Genomic DNA, 17,271 nt, shown 5'->3' with positions numbered 1-17,271 from the left:
GGCGGGGCCGGGCATGTGGTGATTTGTGCAATTGCAACTCTCATATGACCGGCAAAGTTGCGCTTCCTGAAAGTGCGCTGGGGGCTGGGCAGGGGGCAGAGGGCTCGGGGGCAGGGGCTGGGCAGTGGGCTCGAGGTAGGGGGCTCGGAGCCGTGCAGCCAGCGGGGCGCAGCCCAGCCATGGGGCACCCGGCGAGCTGGGCTGCCCTGCTGGTGCTGAGCACCGCCTGGCAGCTGGTGCTGGGGGGCGCAGCAGGAGGGGGCCGGCGGAGCCCGCACAACATCGTGCTGATCCTGACCGATGACCAGGACACGGAGATCGGGGGCATGGTAAGTGCCTGGGGCCACCAGCCCCTCCCCGGCCACAGGGCGCGGGCACCGTTACCAGGGCTGCGCTGCCAGAGCCACCCATGTGCGCCCCATGTCACGGGCCCTGTAACATGGTCACACATGCCACGGTCCCATCCATGCTGCCAGACCCACCCGTGTGCTCCCCGTGTCACGGCCCCTGTCGCACTGCTCACCCAGCCATGGCATGGTCCCATAGTCGCCCCCCTTTGCAAAGGATCAGTGGCTTCTGGGCCCCTGTGAGAGCTGGTGGGACCCCTCTTATGAGCTAAGACTGGGGGTGCAGCTGACACGGTTCTATCCACGATGCTAGATAGAGCCACATTCCTCCCACGTCACAGGCCCAGGGGGCACCGATCGGGGCCCAGCCCCTCTGCATGGCCACGCCATGGGTTAGGCGTGTCATGGGCCCTTGGGGACACAGTAAACACACAATGCTACTGCCTGGCCCCCCGCCCGGCCACGCCGCCCACCCCCGCCGCAGTGGGACTGCCTGGCCCGCCGCCCGGCCACGCCGCCCACCCCCGCCGCAGTGGGACTGCCTGGCCCGCCGCCCGGCCACGCCGCCCACCCCCGCCGCAATGGGACTGCCTGGCCCGCCGCCTGGCCACGCCGCCCACCCCCGCCTCAGTGGGACTGCCTGGCCCGCCGCCTGGCCACGCCTACTACCCCCACCGCAGTGGGACTGACCCAGATAGTGCCAAACTTCCCCTAGCCAGGGCACTGTCCTGGAGCCAGGAGAGCTGGGTTCTAATCCTGCCTCTGCCAGTGGCTTTGGGCAAGTTACTTCACCGCCCCGGCTCGGTTTCCCCTCTCACCTGTTCAGACTGTGAGCTCTTCAGGGTGGGGCTGTCTCCCAGAGTGGGGCTGTGTCCGTCCTAATCCCAGTCAGGGCGCTGGTCGGTCCCAGCCTGGCGGTTGTTTCGAGTTGCTGGTGTGTGACAGGAGCTGGGGTCTTTGGCGCGTTCTGTGCAGCTGCACAGGGTTTACTTAACGCGTGGTTAACCCCGAAGCAGCTGACGGTTCAAACTCGGAGCTGGCAGCTCTGCCGACCCCGGGGAGAGGGGGCAGGGGGCCGCCCCTGTTTGGAAGAAAAGTGGGGTCTGAATCGCTCTCCAAAGCGCGGTGCTCCGCGTGGGCGCGTGGTGGGGTCTGTCTGCCCCGGGAAGGCACGGAAATCCTGCAGCTGGGCAGGGTTGATGACAACATCATTGGCATGCTTGGGAGCTTCGGCATGATGGAGGGAGGGGGCTGTCCGACCGTCGTGGTGGGAAGGGCGGGTCTCATGGTTAACCTCACAGCCCCCCTAGAGACCTGGTGTTTGATCCCAGCCCAGCCACTGAGCAATCCTGGGCAAGTCACTTCCCCGCCATGTGCCTCAGTTTCCCCTTGGCAGGCAGCTGATGGTCACTAATCCATGATCGAATGTCCGTGAGCAGTTCAGGGCTAGCAGTGCAGAGCCACTCCAGGGTTCACTGGAACATCGACAGAGGCTTCTGGAATTCGCGCTCTGTGGCATTGGAGGGTGGGAAATTGCCCCCTGAGTCAAACACACCTGGAGTCCGCCCTCCCTCCCCCTTTGTGCCTAGCCATTGGCCCCCTCACCCGGACGCTGCCACCTGGGGCTCTCAAAGGTGGGTCAGTATCGTTATCCTTGTGTTACAGAGGGGAAACTGAGGCACAAAGAGGGACTTGGCCGTGGACTTGCACAGTAAGTCAGTGAAAGAGCTGTGAACCGAGGCGTCCTGGCTCCCAACCCCCTGCTCTAAGCACTAGACCCCGCTCCCATATGCTCGGGGGGTGTAAACGCCCTCAGTTGGTGGAACCTTTCACTCGTGACCTAGGCAGCACAACACGCGCCGCTTCCTCCTTCCACTTCTGGTTCTGCTCCTGGGCTACCAGGGCCGAGCCAGCTGAACTCCAAGGGGAAGTACCCGGTGTCCTGCCGTCTGGGATGGGAGCCTTCCCCCGGGTCCAGCTGAGCCAGAGCCCATCTGGGAGCTGCGGGGAGCGTGGTTGATCCGGGGCGCAGCGTGTCAGGTCACCTCTATGCCGGGAGATCGAACGTTAACCCTTCAGGCGCTGGCCTGCCCTCACTGCCGCTCCAGCCTGGCAGCTCCATCCCCTTAACACCGCCTACACCTCTGGAGGCCAGAGCGCGAGGGGACGTGCTGGAGGGACCGATCCTGCCCTGGGCGCTGCAGGGTGGATGTGGCAACCAGGGGCCGCAGCCTCAGCTTGGAGCTGTGCTGGGTGACACCAGCTGAGGCTCTGCCCCCCGATCTCTAGTCCTAGAGGGCTGTGACGCCTGGGTTACGTAGGGGCCTGTATGCGATTCTCTCGGCTTGGCACCTTATGCACGTTGCTCCGAGGCCCCGATCCTGCACTGAGTGGCCCCATGGGGCTCGGTGCCGGAGCATGGTTGGCTAGTGGAGATCCGCTGGTGGGCGCCGGGTGCGATCCAGAGGTGCCAGGTGTGTGGGCTGGGGGGTTAGAGCAGGGGAGAGCAGCCTTGGGGGAGCAGCAGTCACCCCCCTCCTCTCTCGCTCTCAGCCCCTCTGGGTCCAGCTCCGAGCCCAGGGGCCAGGGTCTGATTCTGGTGCACTGCCCTTGGGGTGAATCACAAGTGACAGCCTGGGAATCAATGGAGCAGAGCCAGTGGGAGAGGGGAATTGCACTCCAAGGACCAGGCAGGGGACAGTGGCTGGGCCCAAGTCGGATCTCAGAGTCGGATCTGGATCCCGGTGTCAATCTGAAGTGACTCTGGATTTAGCCCAGGCTGGCGTCTGAGCCCGCCCTGCCCTCAGAGCTGCTGTTTAGTATCGCCCTCCTCACGCGCCTCCAGAGCCAGCCTTGTGCAACCCCCACCCTTCCCACTGTGCAAACGCTGGGTTGAGCAGAGGGGTCAAGAGATCAGCCCCGGCCCTCACCTCCCAGGTGTTCCGGCTCCACAGGGGAGCTCTCCACGGCTCTGGAACAGTCGCTGCAGGATCCCCTTGATGTGTCAGCCCCCGCACGGTCACACTCTCACTGGGGCCAGCCCCTCAGCTTCCCCGCCTCCTGGGACCGACCCCCGGAGCCGTCAGCACCCCTGGGTCACAACACGAGCTCCCTGCAGCGAGTCGAGTCCCATGGGTTGGAATCTGAGGGAGACTTGTACCCCCAAAGGGAGCACTGCACCCCACCTTCCCTAGACTGCGGTCCCGCTCAGCCAGCGTGGTAGAAGCAGTCAGGTTTATTAGGTGTCTGGAACACGGGGTAGAAAGTCCTTGGTTAGCACAGGGAGCAGAAAGTGACAGCTTGGTCCAGCAGGGTCAGCCCAGAGCCCTCTGCCTGCCCCCTCCTTGGTGCCAGTCCAGGAGAGACGCCTGCTTCCTGCAGCCCCGCACTTAACACCCGCACCTGGCCCCTCCGCAGCCCTTTGCTCTCCAGCTGCTCCCACCCGGCTAGCTTCCTGCAGGGGGGGCGGGGGAGGGTGTCGGTCCATGCCTTAGTTGCTAGGTACCAAATGTCCAGGGAATTGGAGTGATCATTGTCCTTTTGGGCTCTCCATGGGCCTAGGCCCCAGCCAGCCAGGGGTCAGTCACGCCTGGATCTCTGCAAACAACCTTTTCCCACCACCTAGTAACCATGCAGCACATGAGGAAACTGAGGCACATACACTATCCATGCAAAATATGAAAAATTCCCACTTTGTCACAGGGAGATTCCCTTTTCCAGATGGGTCTTTCTCTGCTCTGGTCTGTCAGCCCCCCTGTGCCATGGATTTCAGTGGAGGTCAAAGCCCAGGCCCTCAGTGGTAAAGCATCTACCCTTTGAGCTAGCTGCTAATTAGCTGGTAGCAGTAGTAGGTTGTTATCCTCTGATGCAGAACAGCCCCAGTTGCACCCACCTGTCAGCCACATGTGCTTTAGTTAGACACAGGTTTTGGGGCTCAGGGTAAGGTTGTCTGGCCTATGACCAACGGGCCCAGCCAAGTCTGGCCTTAAACTCTACAGATCATGAGGGTTCCTAAAGCACAAATGATACACACTAAGCTGCAGCGTCTCTGAAATGCAGCCAACTCTGGGGCAGAGCGTAGCAGACAGAGACGCCAAGGGAAAGCCTGAGCATTCCAAAATGCCTGGGGGTGTCTCAGAGCTCTCAGGTTTAAGGTCTTTCCCCTTTAACGATTCCACATTTATCGCTAATCCTAATTGCCATGTTCTATTGAGAGTTGTTCTTTATACAGCACAATGCGGCGGTGGGAGGGTGATGCTAGGTTCTTAAACAACTGACAGTCAAAGTGACACTTTCCAGAGCAAAGGGTAACTCCAGAGGAATCACTCCAGTGAATCAGACCAGGGTCCATCTGGCCTAGCTCCAAGGAGCCTCTTGTAGAGTAAATTCCTTCCTGACCACGCTGGGAGGGGTTGCCAGGGCTTTGGGGGACAGGATAAAAATTCAAAATGATCTGGACAAACTGGAGAAATGGTGCGAAGTAATTAGGATGAAATTCAATAAGGACAAATGCGAAGTACTCCAGTTAAGAAGGAACAATCAGTTGCACACACACAAAATGGGAAATGACTGCCTAGGAAGGAGTACTGCGGAAAGGGATCTGGGGTCATAGTGGATCACAAGCTAAATATGAGTCAACAGTGTAACGCTGCTGCAAAAAAAGCAAACATCATTCTGGGCTGGATTAGCAGGAATGTTGTAAGCAAGACACGAGAAGTAATTCTTCCCTCTACTCCACGCTGATTAGGCCTCAACTGGAGTAGTGTGTCCAGTTCTGGGTGCCACATTTCAGGAAAGATGTGGACAAATTAGAGAAAGTCCAGAGAAGAGCAACAAAAATTATTAAAGGTCTAGAAAACATGACCTATGAGGGAAGATTGAAAAAATTGGGTTTGTTTAGTCTGGAGAAGACTGAGGGGGGAGATGATAACAGTTTTCAAGTACATAAAAGGTTGTTACAAGGAGGAGGGAGAAAAATTGTTCTTAACCTCTGTGGACAGGACAAGAAGCAATGGACTTAAATTGCAGCAAGGGAGGTTTAGGTTGGACATTAGGAAAAACTTCCGAACTGTGAGGGTGGTTAAACCCTGGAATAAATTGCCCTGGGAGGTTGAGGAATCCCATCAGTGGGGATTTTTAAGAGCAGGTTGGACAAACACCTGTCAGGGATGGTCTAGTCTAGATAATACTCAGTCCTGCCATGAGTGCCGGGGAGCAGACTAGATACCTCTTGAGGTCCCTTCCAGTTCTGTGATTCTATGACCCCTGGCAGTTAGTGGCTGGCACATGTCCTGAAGCATGCGGGTTTGTAAAGATGTGTTCTGTCTAACGAAGTCATCAGTGTCGTTCAGACAAAGAGAATGGCTAATTCTTTTTTTTTTTTTAATCCAGCTACAGTTTGAGGCCTGTATGATATCCAGTAGCAGTGAGTCCCATAGGTTATTTCATAGATTCATGAACTGTGCTGCTATTATGGAAGAGGGGGATGGGAGCATCTGATTCCCCTTCTCTAGTCTTTCCACTATTTTATATGCCTCTCTTGCCTCCGTATGGACTGGTCCGTATGTTCCCTGTCTCCCTGAAGGGGCGGGCGTTGTTCTGTCCCTGCCACGTTGGGTTCGCGGCTGGTGACTGGTTATGTGTCTCCTTACAGACTCCAATGAAGAAGACGCAAGCCCTGATCGGCCAAGCGGGTGTCTCCTTCCCCAATGCGGTGAGTGCCACGGCGCTGTGGGGACTGGCCTGGGACACGCGCGCCGGAGACTGGGCAAACTGGCCCCCCCGTGGGCCACGCTGCATGTGCCACGGCCGGGCCACACATGGCTCTTCCTCTGCTCTCCTGTCCGTGCGGGGCAGGGGGACTGGCCGGGGACAGAGCCAGAGAGCTGCCCCAGAAGCTGAGACCGCAGGAAGGGGGAGCCCAGACAGCGCTGGGGGGGCAGACGGGCTCCCTGGCACTGGAAGTCAGAGCCACTGGGGGGCTCTGAGAGGGGTGTCCCCTGTGGCTGCATGGCTGGGGGTGCCTCATGGCCCGATTACCGGGACCCCACTCACTCCCCCCACCCCCATTTTTCAAGGCCCAGGAGTGTCCTGGCTGCCTGACCAGAGCCCACTGCTCTGCCTGCACCCGGGTGGGGCCTGCCAGCCCTCAGCCAAGTGTCCAGGACAACAGTCTTTGCCCAACACTGCCTGGCACTGATGCCAGGAAGGGGAGCGGGGGACAGGCCGCCCCTCCTGGGCCGAGGGATGCACCTGAAGACCTGGGGTAGGGGGAACCACTGGGGGCCAGGGCTGAACGTTCGTCTCTTGCCCAGTTCACAGTCACGCCCCTGTGCTGCCCCAGCCGCAGCAGCCTCCTGAGCGGGCGCTACCCCCACAACCACCTGGTGAGGAACAACTCCCTGGAGGGCAACTGCAGCAGCCCGGCCTGGCAGAAGAACCAGGAGCCACTGGCCTTCCCCAGCTACCTGCAGAGGCAGGGCTACCAGACCTTCTACGCTGGCAAATACCTCAACCAGGTAACGGGGCACCCCCTGCTGGTGCCGAGAGACCTCGCTGAGTGACACAGGGCAGGCCATGGCCAGAGTGCTATGCCTGGGCAGGGAGTGGGGCTAGTGGGCAGAGCAGGGGGGCTGGGAGCCAGGACGCCTGGGTTCTATCCCCAGCTCTGCTAGGGGAGTGGAGTCTAGTGGTTAGAGCAGGGGGGCTGGAAGACCCTAGACTGAGCCTGCTTGAGATGGAGAGTCCTTGGGGTGGGGGGAGTTTGCCGCCTGCCACCTCTGTTACCGGGGCCCCTTACGGGTGGGGCTGGCTCGGCAGGGGCTGTGGCTGGCCATGCCCTGGGGAACACCTCCCCACTGCAGCCCGGGTGGCTGGCAGGGGATCCCAGGGCCCAGCTCCAGGGGAGGGCAGGGGCCACTTTCCAGTTTGAACGGCCTGGGACTTGCAGCCACTGAGCCAATGGGATTTTTGCCACTGATTTCAGGATCTGGCCCAGTACCAACAGGATGTTGCTATTTGGGGCAGAGGGAGCAGCCAGAAGCTCCCCGGCACCTCCCATCGTCCAGCCGCAGTGTAGGGCCCCAGTCGGCCCCCGCGAGAGCCAGCCAGGGGCTTTTGAGCGGACAGTCCAAGGGGACTGGGGGGCCGGTGGAGGCCGAACTGAGAGAGCTGTGCAGCAAGAGGGATGAGCCCAGGGCTGGGCGCTGGATCAGGGCTGCCTCCCAAGGGCTCTTTAGTGGGTGGGAGCCAGGACTACTGGGTTCCATGCCAGGCTAATGTTTAGAGCAGGGGGTGTCAGGACGCCTGGGTTCTACTCCCAGCTCTGCTGCTGACCGCATGTGTAAGATCTCACATAGCACGGGCCTCTCTGCCTCAGTTTCCCCCGTGAAACATGAGGCTAGTGACCCAGCCCTGCCTCATGAGCCGAGCCGTGAGGGTAAATGGATCCACCTTTGGGAGGCCGAGGGACGCTGTGTGGATGGGGCCATAGAGGTGTCTGGGTGGACTATCTGGACATTGAACCAGCAGGCCAATGGCCCCGGGCTGTGCTTGGCTGCTGGGGCTTCTCCATTGCTGCTGGGGGGGTGGGGTGGGTGTGCAGAGACAGGAGCTTGCTTGGTTTCCTTTGTCCTCTGAGCAGTGAGCGTGTGTAACCGGGGCCTCTCCCCCTTTGCAGTACGGACAGCCCGCGGCCGGGGGCGTCCAGCATGTGCCCCTGGGCTGGAGCTACTGGAACGGCCTGGTGAGTGTCAGCTCTGCCCCTGGCAGCCTTCGGGCTGCGGCTCGCGGCTTGCTCTGACCTGGGGAGGCCTGGGAATTGCTGGGCCTTGCGGGGACCCTGGCCAGGGCTCCTGCTCCGAGTCTGGGGAGGTGGATGGTGGCCCCAGGTCGCTGTAAACCCCAGTTGACCGTGTCCGTAACCTCGGGATTGGGGGGACCCAGGACTGAGCCCAAGCTGCGGAGGCTTAGCCCAGATCTGTTCTCTGCCCTGAAGAGCTCCCAGCCTGCGTGACAAGGTGTGGGCGGAACCCGGGGGGGGGGGGGCGGAGGGTGATGAGAGAAGGGGCAAGTGCCTCTCTGGTGTCCCCCCCCCCCCCCGCCCAGGATTCTCCTTCCTGCCCCGCTGCGGCGTCCCTGTGCTCACTGTCAGACCAGCTGCCATGCGTCACCCCAGAAGTGGCCGCACTATGGTTGCATGGGGGGGTGAGCTAGTCTCCCCGCCCCAGGGTGCATGGGCGGGTGGGGCGCAGCAAGGCGAGGGCCACTGGGTGGTGAAGGAGTGGGGGCTGCAGGTAGGCTGGGTGCGGCTGACCCCTTGGGCTGCCCTGCAGGTAGGGAATTCCCGCTATTATAACTACACCCTGTCGGCGAACGGGCGAGAGGAGCGGCACGGGCAGCGCTACCAGGACGACTACCTCACGGATCTCATTGTGAGTCTCTGCCCAGCGCCCGCTGGGCAGCCTGGCCAAGCTGCCACGCTGACCTCGGCAGGGGCTCGGAGCTGGGGCTGGTCGGGGGGCTGTCATTCCCACCCAGGATTTCTGCTTCAAACAGGGGCTCCTCAGCTGGGCGTGGGGCTGACCGGGGGATAACCGAGTCGCCAAGGTGAGGGGGCATGAAAACGGCACGGGGATCCTGGCTGAGGGAGTGGAGAAGGGCTGCGAGGAGCCGATCTTAGCAGGGGAGCCCAGAGAGCTGGGCTTGTTGAGCCTAACACGGCGCCGGGGGCTGTGAACTCCTTGGGGGCGACCGCCAGCGCGGGGCATGGGCACAGGGCCACACAGGGGTAAACGGGCTGGAGGTGAGAAGGGTGCAGCTGCCCCAGGGAGGCGCCAGATCAGTGCATGAAGGGGCGGACCGGACGGAGCTGCCCATATTACCCATCCTTCTCGGACTACATCTCCCATGATGCACCGTGCCTATGCAACAGTCTCCATGTCCACCTCCCCTCGCCAAGAGAGGAGGCCGTGGTGCATCATGGGAGATGTAGTCCAACCGGGGAGCCCAGCCCATGGGGAGGACGGGTGCCTGAACTGCAGCTCCCAGGAGGCACGGCGGTGGCATCGCCCGTGGGCAATATTCCCCATTTCAGCTTTTTGACAAAACTTGACATTTCCTAGGAACGCCCCCTCCCCCGCACTCCTCCCACCCCCCTTCCCCAGCCCTGCCCCACCCCACCCGCCTCTCATGGCTGCCCAGTAGGGGTGGGGGAGGCCTCCGCAGAACCCCATTGATCCCTGGCTGGAGCGGGTGCTGAGGGGTGACACAAGCCTCCCCACACAGCTCCACCCCGCCCCCACTGGCCCACAGCTCTCCACCTCCATCCCCTCCCTGGGTGGGTCCGTCTGTCCAGCCCCCAGGGTGCCGTCCTCCCTCCCCCACAGCGAGGTCTCTGCCCTCCTGCCTGCAGACCAACCGGAGCCTGGAGTTCCTGCAGAAGTGGTCCCACCCACCCTTCCTGATGGTGCTAGCCCCGCCCGCCTCCCACTCCCCTTGGACCGCAGCGCCAGGCTACGCCACAGCCTACAACACCACCAAGGCACCCCGCAACGGCAGTTTCAACGTCCATGGCAAGGTGAGTGGGGACGAGGCGCCCGCCACGCCGTGCCAGCCTCCCACAGCCCTGCCCATCCCACGCTGGGCCGGGGTGGGGGTGGGTCTCTCCTCTGGCGTGGCCGATGCCCCATCGGGCAAACGCCTGCTGTCACGGGGGGGCATGGGCTAGTGGTGTGATCACGGGGCTGGGCACCAGGAGCCCACGCTCTGTTCTCCAGCCCTGCCCCCAACACCGCGGCCATGCAGTCCCCTGCGCTGTGATGGCCCCTCGGGGCAGATGAGGTTATGGGGGGAAAGGGGGCTGAGCTGGCCCTGCGGGGACTTGAGCCTCATTCCCAGGCTGTGCCCCGGGCTGGGGAGTCAGAGATGCTTCCCCCATAACCCTCCCTTCCTTGCAGGACAAGCACTGGCTGGTGAGACAGGCCAGGAGTCCCATGGCCAACACGTCCATCGAGTTCCTGGACAAGGCCTACAGGGAGAGGTGAGGGGGCTGCACCCCGCGGGGGGTCAAAAGGAGCCCAGTGCAGCACAGGTCAGAGCCGGAGGCAGCTGAGCTGGCTGGGAGGGGGCAGGGTGGGGAGACTCATTGGGGGAGGGGACTGGGAGGTTATAGAGGGCCTGGGTGAGGGTTAGGAGATGGCCCAGGTTTCTGCCCAGGGATGGGTGACCCCGCCTGGCTTGTGGGGCGGGGGGTGAGGATTTATGGAAGAGACTGCATTAGTCTGATCTGGGACGGGCTGGGGGGTACCAGCCGGGGCGGGGGTCCTAGGGGTCTGGGCTGGGATGGGCAGGGCTGGGATATCTGGCGGGAGGACACAGGTCTGGTCTGGTCAGAGATTGGTGGCTCTAAGGGCAGAGGGACCCATGGTGGTGGTTTTGACCCGGGGGGGCAGTGCTGGCTGGTGGCCGGAGGGGGAGGGATCCTGGCCTGGGGTGCAGCAGCCCGTGTGGGAACAGGTCTCTGGCTGGGGGCTAGGGGCTGGGGCCGTTAACCCCCGTGTGCCTGCAGGTGGCAGACTCTGCTCTCGGTGGACGACCTGGTGGAGAGGGTGGTGGGCCGACTAAAGGCCCTGGACCTGCTGGCCAGCACCTACGTCTTCTACACCTCGGACAATGGCTACCATGCAGGTGAGCCCCCGGCCACCCCTCTGCAGGGTAGCGCCGCACCCGGGCTCCCTCCAGCGCGGCCTGGCCTTGGACCCAGGCTGGGGGCCCTGGAGCCGGGCCTGTGGGCTCAGCACGGAGGGGCTCCGGTTTTAGGGGTCGCTGGTTCCATCCCCAGAGCCCAGTGTCACACCAGTGCCAGGGCAGCTGAGACCTTGGTCCTAGTGGGTTGGGTCCCCCCGCGGGGTCCCTGCAGGCAGTGGGGGAGGGGGCTGCCTGGGTGGGGGCTGGCGCTGACCCCTGCCCTCCCTGCAGGCCAGTTCTCGCTGCCCATCGATAAACGCCAGCTGTACGAGTTCGACATCCGGGTGCCGCTGCTGGTGCGGGGGCCGGGCATCAAAGCGAACCAGACCCGACTGGTAGGTGCCCCCCCTCCCGGTGGGCAATGCTGCCACCGAGGCTCATGGGAAATCTGGATTCCTGTGCCCCTTGGGGGTCCTTTATGTGCCCAGGGAGTGGCAGAGTCCCCTCCCTGTCCCCACGGCCCTGACCTCAGGAACCAGGACGCCTGGGTCCTGTCGGCCCTGCTCTGGGTTAGCCCCTGCTAGTCAAGGCCAGCCGGAGCTGGGCTGGGTGGGAGCTGGGTGGGCGGGCATGCTGGAACCAGAGCAGGGACCAGGCCAGGACCCGCCCTCCCCCCACCAGCCCCAGGACTCATGGTGATTTGTGCCCCTCTCCCCTGCCTAGGAGCCGATACTCAATATTGACCTGGGGCCCACGTTCCTGGACATCGCCGGCCTCAACGTCTCGCAGACCGCCATGGACGGGCAGTCCTTCCTGCCGCTGCTGGTGACACTGCCCAGGGCGCCGGGCGGGTGGGGGGCAGGGGCAAACCTGTGGGGGGAGCTCCCGGCGACCCCAGCCCAGGCCTCTCCCAGCAGAGGGCGCTGTGGGGAACGGGGAAGCTGCTGGCTTGGGGGGGAGCTCCTGGCAACCCCCGCAGGGGGCGCTGTGGGGAGCGGGGCTGGAGCACTGGCTGGGGGGGAGCTCCTGGCGACCCCAGCCCCGGCCTCTTCCAGCAGGGGGCGCTTTGGGGAGCGGGGCTGGAGCACTGTCTGGGGGGGAGCTTCCGGTGACCCCAGCTCTGGCCTCTCCCAGCAGGGGGCGCTGTGGGGAGCAGGGCAGCCTCTGGCTGGGTGGGGCTCCGTGCAGGGGGGCTGGTCTAACCACCGTGTGCTTGGCCCCAGGTGACGCCGGCGCAGCCCAGCACGTGGCGGGCGGATTTCCTGGTGCAGTACACAGGGGAGGGGCACCCGGACAGGGACCCAGCCTGCCCAGCCCTGGGCCCAGGGGTATCGGTGAGTCTGTGCAGGCCAAGCCCATTGCTGCCAGGGCCCGCGTGGGAGCAGTCAGGGCTAGGCCTCCCCTCCCCCCGCCTGTGGTGCCATGCAAAGCAGCTGATTTCCCCACAAATCCCATTCCCCCCCCCCCCCCCCCCGCACTCTCTCGCCTGTTGGCACCCTGCCTGGCCCTGCACAGAACCCCAGCGCCCAGGGTGCCCCCTCAGGCACCTTCCCTCCCCCCTCCGGCTCCCATCACCCCTCCCTCCTCCTTCTCCAGGGCTCGCTAGTCCCTTGTGCCGAGAGCTGGCTCCCAGCCCCTAATACATGGACTGGGGGCCCCGCTGGCTGCGGGACACTGGGGGGAGGGCTTGCACCCCGCAAGGATGGCCTGTCACAGCTCAGCCCAGCTGGCTGGGGGGGCTGGGCCCCCCGCTGTGGAGTGGTGGTCAGAAGGCCGGGGGATGGGATATCAGTGGCAGGCAGGTCTGTGGTGAAGGAGGTGTCGGGGACGCGGGGGGACTGGGGCGGTCAGCGGGGGCGGGAGAGGCTGTAACGCGCTGACGGTGATCCCCGGCCCCCAGCAATGCTTCCCCGACTGCGTGTGCGAAGACGCCTTCAACAACACCTACGCCTGCGTCCGAGCCCTGCACCCCCACAGCCTGCAGTACTGCGAGTTCGCTGACCGCCAGGTGAGCCGGGCGCCCAGCGCTGCAGCCAGCCCTGTGCCCCCGGCCACAGCCCCCTAGGCTGCATGGGCCTGGGCCTGTCCCCCGGGGCGGGGAGCCGGGCAGGGCTGGTTCTGCCCCCTGGCGAGGTGAGGGGGGAGCCGGGCAGGGCTGGGCCTGTCCCCTGTTGGGGGAGCCGGGCAGGGCTGGGCCTATCCCAGGGCTGGCGGGGGATCTGGGGCTCCGAGGGTGTCCTGGTTCCTGCCCCCAGGGAGGCCGTTGGCTCGTTGAGCCCCCTGGTTTGCCAGGTGTTCTAGGCGGGCCTGGTGGGGTGGGGGCTCCCCACTGACCAGTGTGGCTCTTGCAGGCCTTTGTGGAGCTGTACAACCTGACCGCCGACCCCCACCAGCTCCACAACGTGGCCCGGAGCGTGGACCCCACCCTGCTGGAGGCTTTGAACCAGCGGCTGATCAAGCTCCAGGCCTGCGAGGGGCCCAGCTGCCGGGGCTAGGGGCGCCCGCCCCCAGCTGTGCCAGGAACCCGCCGGCGGGTGCCAACAACTCAGCACACGTCAAACACCCGGGGCTGGATGGGCCCTGCCCCCCAACCTTGGCCCCTTCAAAGGCTGCCCGGAGCCCAGCGCAGGATGCCAGGGGGCCCCGGGGCTGGATAAAGGGGCTCCCCCGGCCTGAGCCTGGACAGGGGGTCTCAGCAGCCACCTCCCATTTGCTGCCCCCCATAGGGCAGGAGTATTTGCCCCAGACTCAGGCTCTGCCCTCAGGGATATTTCTGTCCTCACCCCTTTGTAGCTGTGCCTGCTCCACCCAACATCCTGGCCCCTCCCCTGCCTCTGGTGCCCCCCTCTCCGCCCCTCCCCTGCTGATTCTCCCCCCTCCCCCCCGGAAGCTGCTGGCGTCTCTGATCTTCCCCCCGCCCTATGACATGAAGGTGAAATAAACTCTGATTAGTAGAAAGGGCTTGGCTGTTTGTTTGTAGGTTCCTCCCTGGGGGCTCGGCCCCTGGGGGAGGGGGCTCGGCCCTGCCACCCCAGCTTGGCAGCTGGCAAGACGTCAGATCCCCCGTGAGCCTCATCAGGGAGCAGGAACCAGCCTCCCTAGCTCCCCCGCAGACCCCTCCAGCACCTTTTCCCTCTTCCTCCCCCATTGCCCCAGGCCAGATCCTGGGGCTCGGGAGGGGGCAGGAGGAAAGGGACTCGTGGGGGGGGGGGCAGATTCTGCTCCTTCCTGTCTCGTTCCCCCCTCCCATTGCTTATGCAAATCCCCAGCACAATGCGGGTTTGTGCCCTTTGGGCCATTTGCATCGGTGCTGCTGCTGGGCTGGCAGGGCTGGTCTGCGTCTCCCAGCATGGTGAGTCCAGGGAGCGCTGGGGGATTTGGGGGTCAGAGAGCAGGGCCTGCGGGGGGCAGCTCCATGCAGGGATGGCTTAGGGGTGTGAGCACCTTCGGGATCCCTGACCCCCCAGCTCGGCTGGTGCCCCCCACTCCCGACCCACAGCCCCTGCTAGCCTGGCCCTGGGGTCTCCCCTCACTTCTGGTGCCCCTCACTCCTGACCTGCAGCCCCCTGTTACCTTAAACCCTGGTCCTGGGCCCCCCCCACAGCTCTACCAGTGCCCTCCACTCCTGACCCACAGCCCCTGCTAGCCCGGCCCTGGGCTCCCCCCTCACTCCTGGTTCCCCTCACTCCCAACCCGCAGCCCCCTGCTACCCAGCCCTGGGCCCCCCCCCAACTCTGCCGGTGCCCCTCACTCCCGACCTGCAGCCCCTGCTAGCCCAGCCCTGGGGCTCTCCTGGGAAAGCTCCCAGCTGTTGTTACATTTTTGCTTCCCCATAGTGATAAACATCATCTTGAGCCTCCTGCAGCCGCGGCCTCACCCCCAGGCTGACCGGTCCCACCTTGGGGGCGGGGGAGACGGCTGGCTACTAGATCCAGCAGGGGATGCCGTAGCGGGTGGTGGGTGCCATGGGGAGTGGGGCAGAGGGAGTGGGGGGCGCCATGGGGAGTGGGGGTGCCATGGGGAGGGAAGAGGGGGATGCTGGGGGCTGGTTCAGGGATAGGCTCCCCACTGCCCCCCTCCTGCCCTGACCCCACTCTGGCTTCCTTGCAGAACATCTTTGGGAGGAGCCGCAGCCCGTGAGTAGCAGCCCCAGTTGATCCGGGCGAGGGGCAGCCCAGGGAGCACCAGCCCTTTGCCCCCTCTGGGCTCATCCCTGTCCCTGCCGGGAGATCAGTCCCTGGAGGCCGGACGGGCACGTGGGGGGCTGGGATCGGGTGACCAGACGTCTGATATTGGGGGCTTTGTCTTATCCCCTCCCCCCCCACCCCACCCCACCCCGCCCTGAAAATGAAAATGTCCCGAGTTTTCACACTGTCTGGTCAGCCTAGGCAGGGAGGGTGTGGGCAAAATGTGCGGGCAGGGGGTGACGTGGGCCTGGGGGAGCTATGCAGGGGGGCAGTGTGGTGATGGCCTGGGGGGGCTATGAGGGTCTGGGGATGATGGGGGGCAGAGGGGTGATATGGGCATGGGGGGCTATAACGATGCTGCCCTTGGTAGGACACTTCTGAGAGTGTCAATTCAGGACAAATTGCTCAGAGCAGGGCAGTTACAGCCCCAGGCTGGGGTCCTTTGCACACCAAGGCACCAAACCAGTCAGACAGAGAGGACTTCGGTCTCACCCCACTGGCTAACCACAAATCACACCAGCAATTCCCTCAGACACTCCAGTTTCCCAGTATCACCACCAGTGCCACTCGTTACGGGGATGAATGGTTATGAAAACCAATACCCCAGTAAAAGGAAAAAAAAAAGGTTCTCTTGATCCCAAAGGACCAAGCCCCAGACGCAGGCCAATATACAAGTCAGATCTTACCCACAAATCACGCTGTTGCCAATCCTTAGAATCTAAAATCCAAAGGTTTATTCATAACAGAAAGAAATACAGATGAGAGCTAGAATTGTTTACATGGAATCAATTCCATACAGTAATGGCAAAGTCTTGGTTCAGGCTTGTAGCAGTGATAGAATAAACTGCAGGTTCAAATCAAGTCTCTGGAACATCCCCAGCTGGGATGGGTCATTCAGTCCTTTGTTCAGAGCTTCCGTTTGTAGCAAGGTTCCTCCAGAGGCAAGAAGCAGGATTGAAGACGATGGAGGGGTTTCCAAGGCCTTTTATCTCCTCTGAAATGTGGAAGGACACCCCTTTATTCTTACTGTGGAAATTACAGCAGCAAGATGGAGTTTGGAGTCACATGGGCAAGTCACATGTCCATGCATGACTCAGTTCTTTACAGGCTGACGCCATTGTTTACATGTTAGTTTGAACGTTCCCAGGAAAGCTCAGATGTGGATTGGCATCTCCCAAAGTCCATTATCAGTTAAGTGTTTCTTGACTGGGCACTTACTGAGGCTAGGTCTACACTAGGGGGAGGGATCGATTTAAGATACCGACATATCCTATTCGACTTACCCCGCTGTGAGGGCGGCAAATTGACCGCCGTGGCTCCCCCGTCGGCGGCGCTTACTCCTCCTGACGAGGTGGGAGTACGCGCGTCGATTCGGGGATTGATTTATCCGTCTAGATGAGACGCGATAAATCGATCCCCGAGGGATCGATTTCTACCTGCCGATCCGGGCGGGTAGTGTAGACTAGCCCTGAGAATAGTCCTTTCTCAAGAAGCTGACCAAATGCTTCACTGAGGCTACTTAGAATCAAAACACATTGAGATTCAAGTACACAGCCAATATTCATAATGTCAACTACAAAAATGATACACCCATACAGATAGCATAATCATAATCCGCAAATCATAACCTTTCCATAGACACCTTACACGACAACCTTTGTACAATATTTGCTGCAAATATATAACAGTGGTTGCAACAATGATCTAAACCAGGGGTCGGCAACCTTTCAGAAGTGGTGTGCCAAGTCTTCATTTATTCACTCTAATTTAAGGTTTCGCATGCCGGTAATACATGTTAACGTTTTTTAGAAGGTCTCGCTCTATAAGTCTATATTATATAACTAAACTATTGTTGTATGTAAAGTAAACAAGGTTTTCAAAATGTTTAAGAAGCTTCAATTAAAATTAAATTAAAGTGCTGATCTTACGCCGCCAGCCTGCTCAGCCCGCTTCCAGCCTGGGGTTCTGTTCACCTAGGCCTGCAGCGGGCTGAGCGGGGCCTGTGGCCGGGATGCTGGCTGGCAAGGGGCTGGCAGCCGGGACCCCAGACC

At 62.2% G+C, this 17,271-nt stretch overlaps 1 protein-coding gene across 1 annotated transcript; it reads left to right on the top strand.

The window, feature by feature from the left end:
• The first annotated feature begins 135 nt into the window (after positions 1-135).
• LOC112110595 (N-acetylglucosamine-6-sulfatase-like) lies at positions 136-13,891 on the top strand. The gene is made up of 13 exons (XM_026656506.1): positions 136-329; positions 6,001-6,060; positions 6,662-6,865; positions 8,026-8,091; positions 8,681-8,779; positions 9,760-9,924; positions 10,304-10,386; positions 10,915-11,033; positions 11,325-11,428; positions 11,757-11,858; positions 12,257-12,367; positions 12,934-13,041; positions 13,385-13,891. The coding sequence occupies exons 1-13, from the start codon at positions 180-182 to the stop codon at positions 13,526-13,528; spliced, it is 1,515 nt and encodes a 504-aa protein (XP_026512291.1). The 5' UTR covers positions 136-179; the 3' UTR covers positions 13,529-13,891.
• Positions 13,892-17,271: the final 3,380 nt, after the last annotated feature.

This window comes from Terrapene carolina, unplaced genomic scaffold (genome assembly GCF_002925995.2).
Source record: "Terrapene carolina triunguis isolate 2854851 unplaced genomic scaffold, T_m_triunguis-2.0 Scaffold49, whole genome shotgun sequence".
Taxonomy (NCBI): Eukaryota; Metazoa; Chordata; order Testudines; family Emydidae; genus Terrapene; species Terrapene triunguis.
This window is presented reverse-complemented; position numbering and strand designations above follow the sequence as displayed.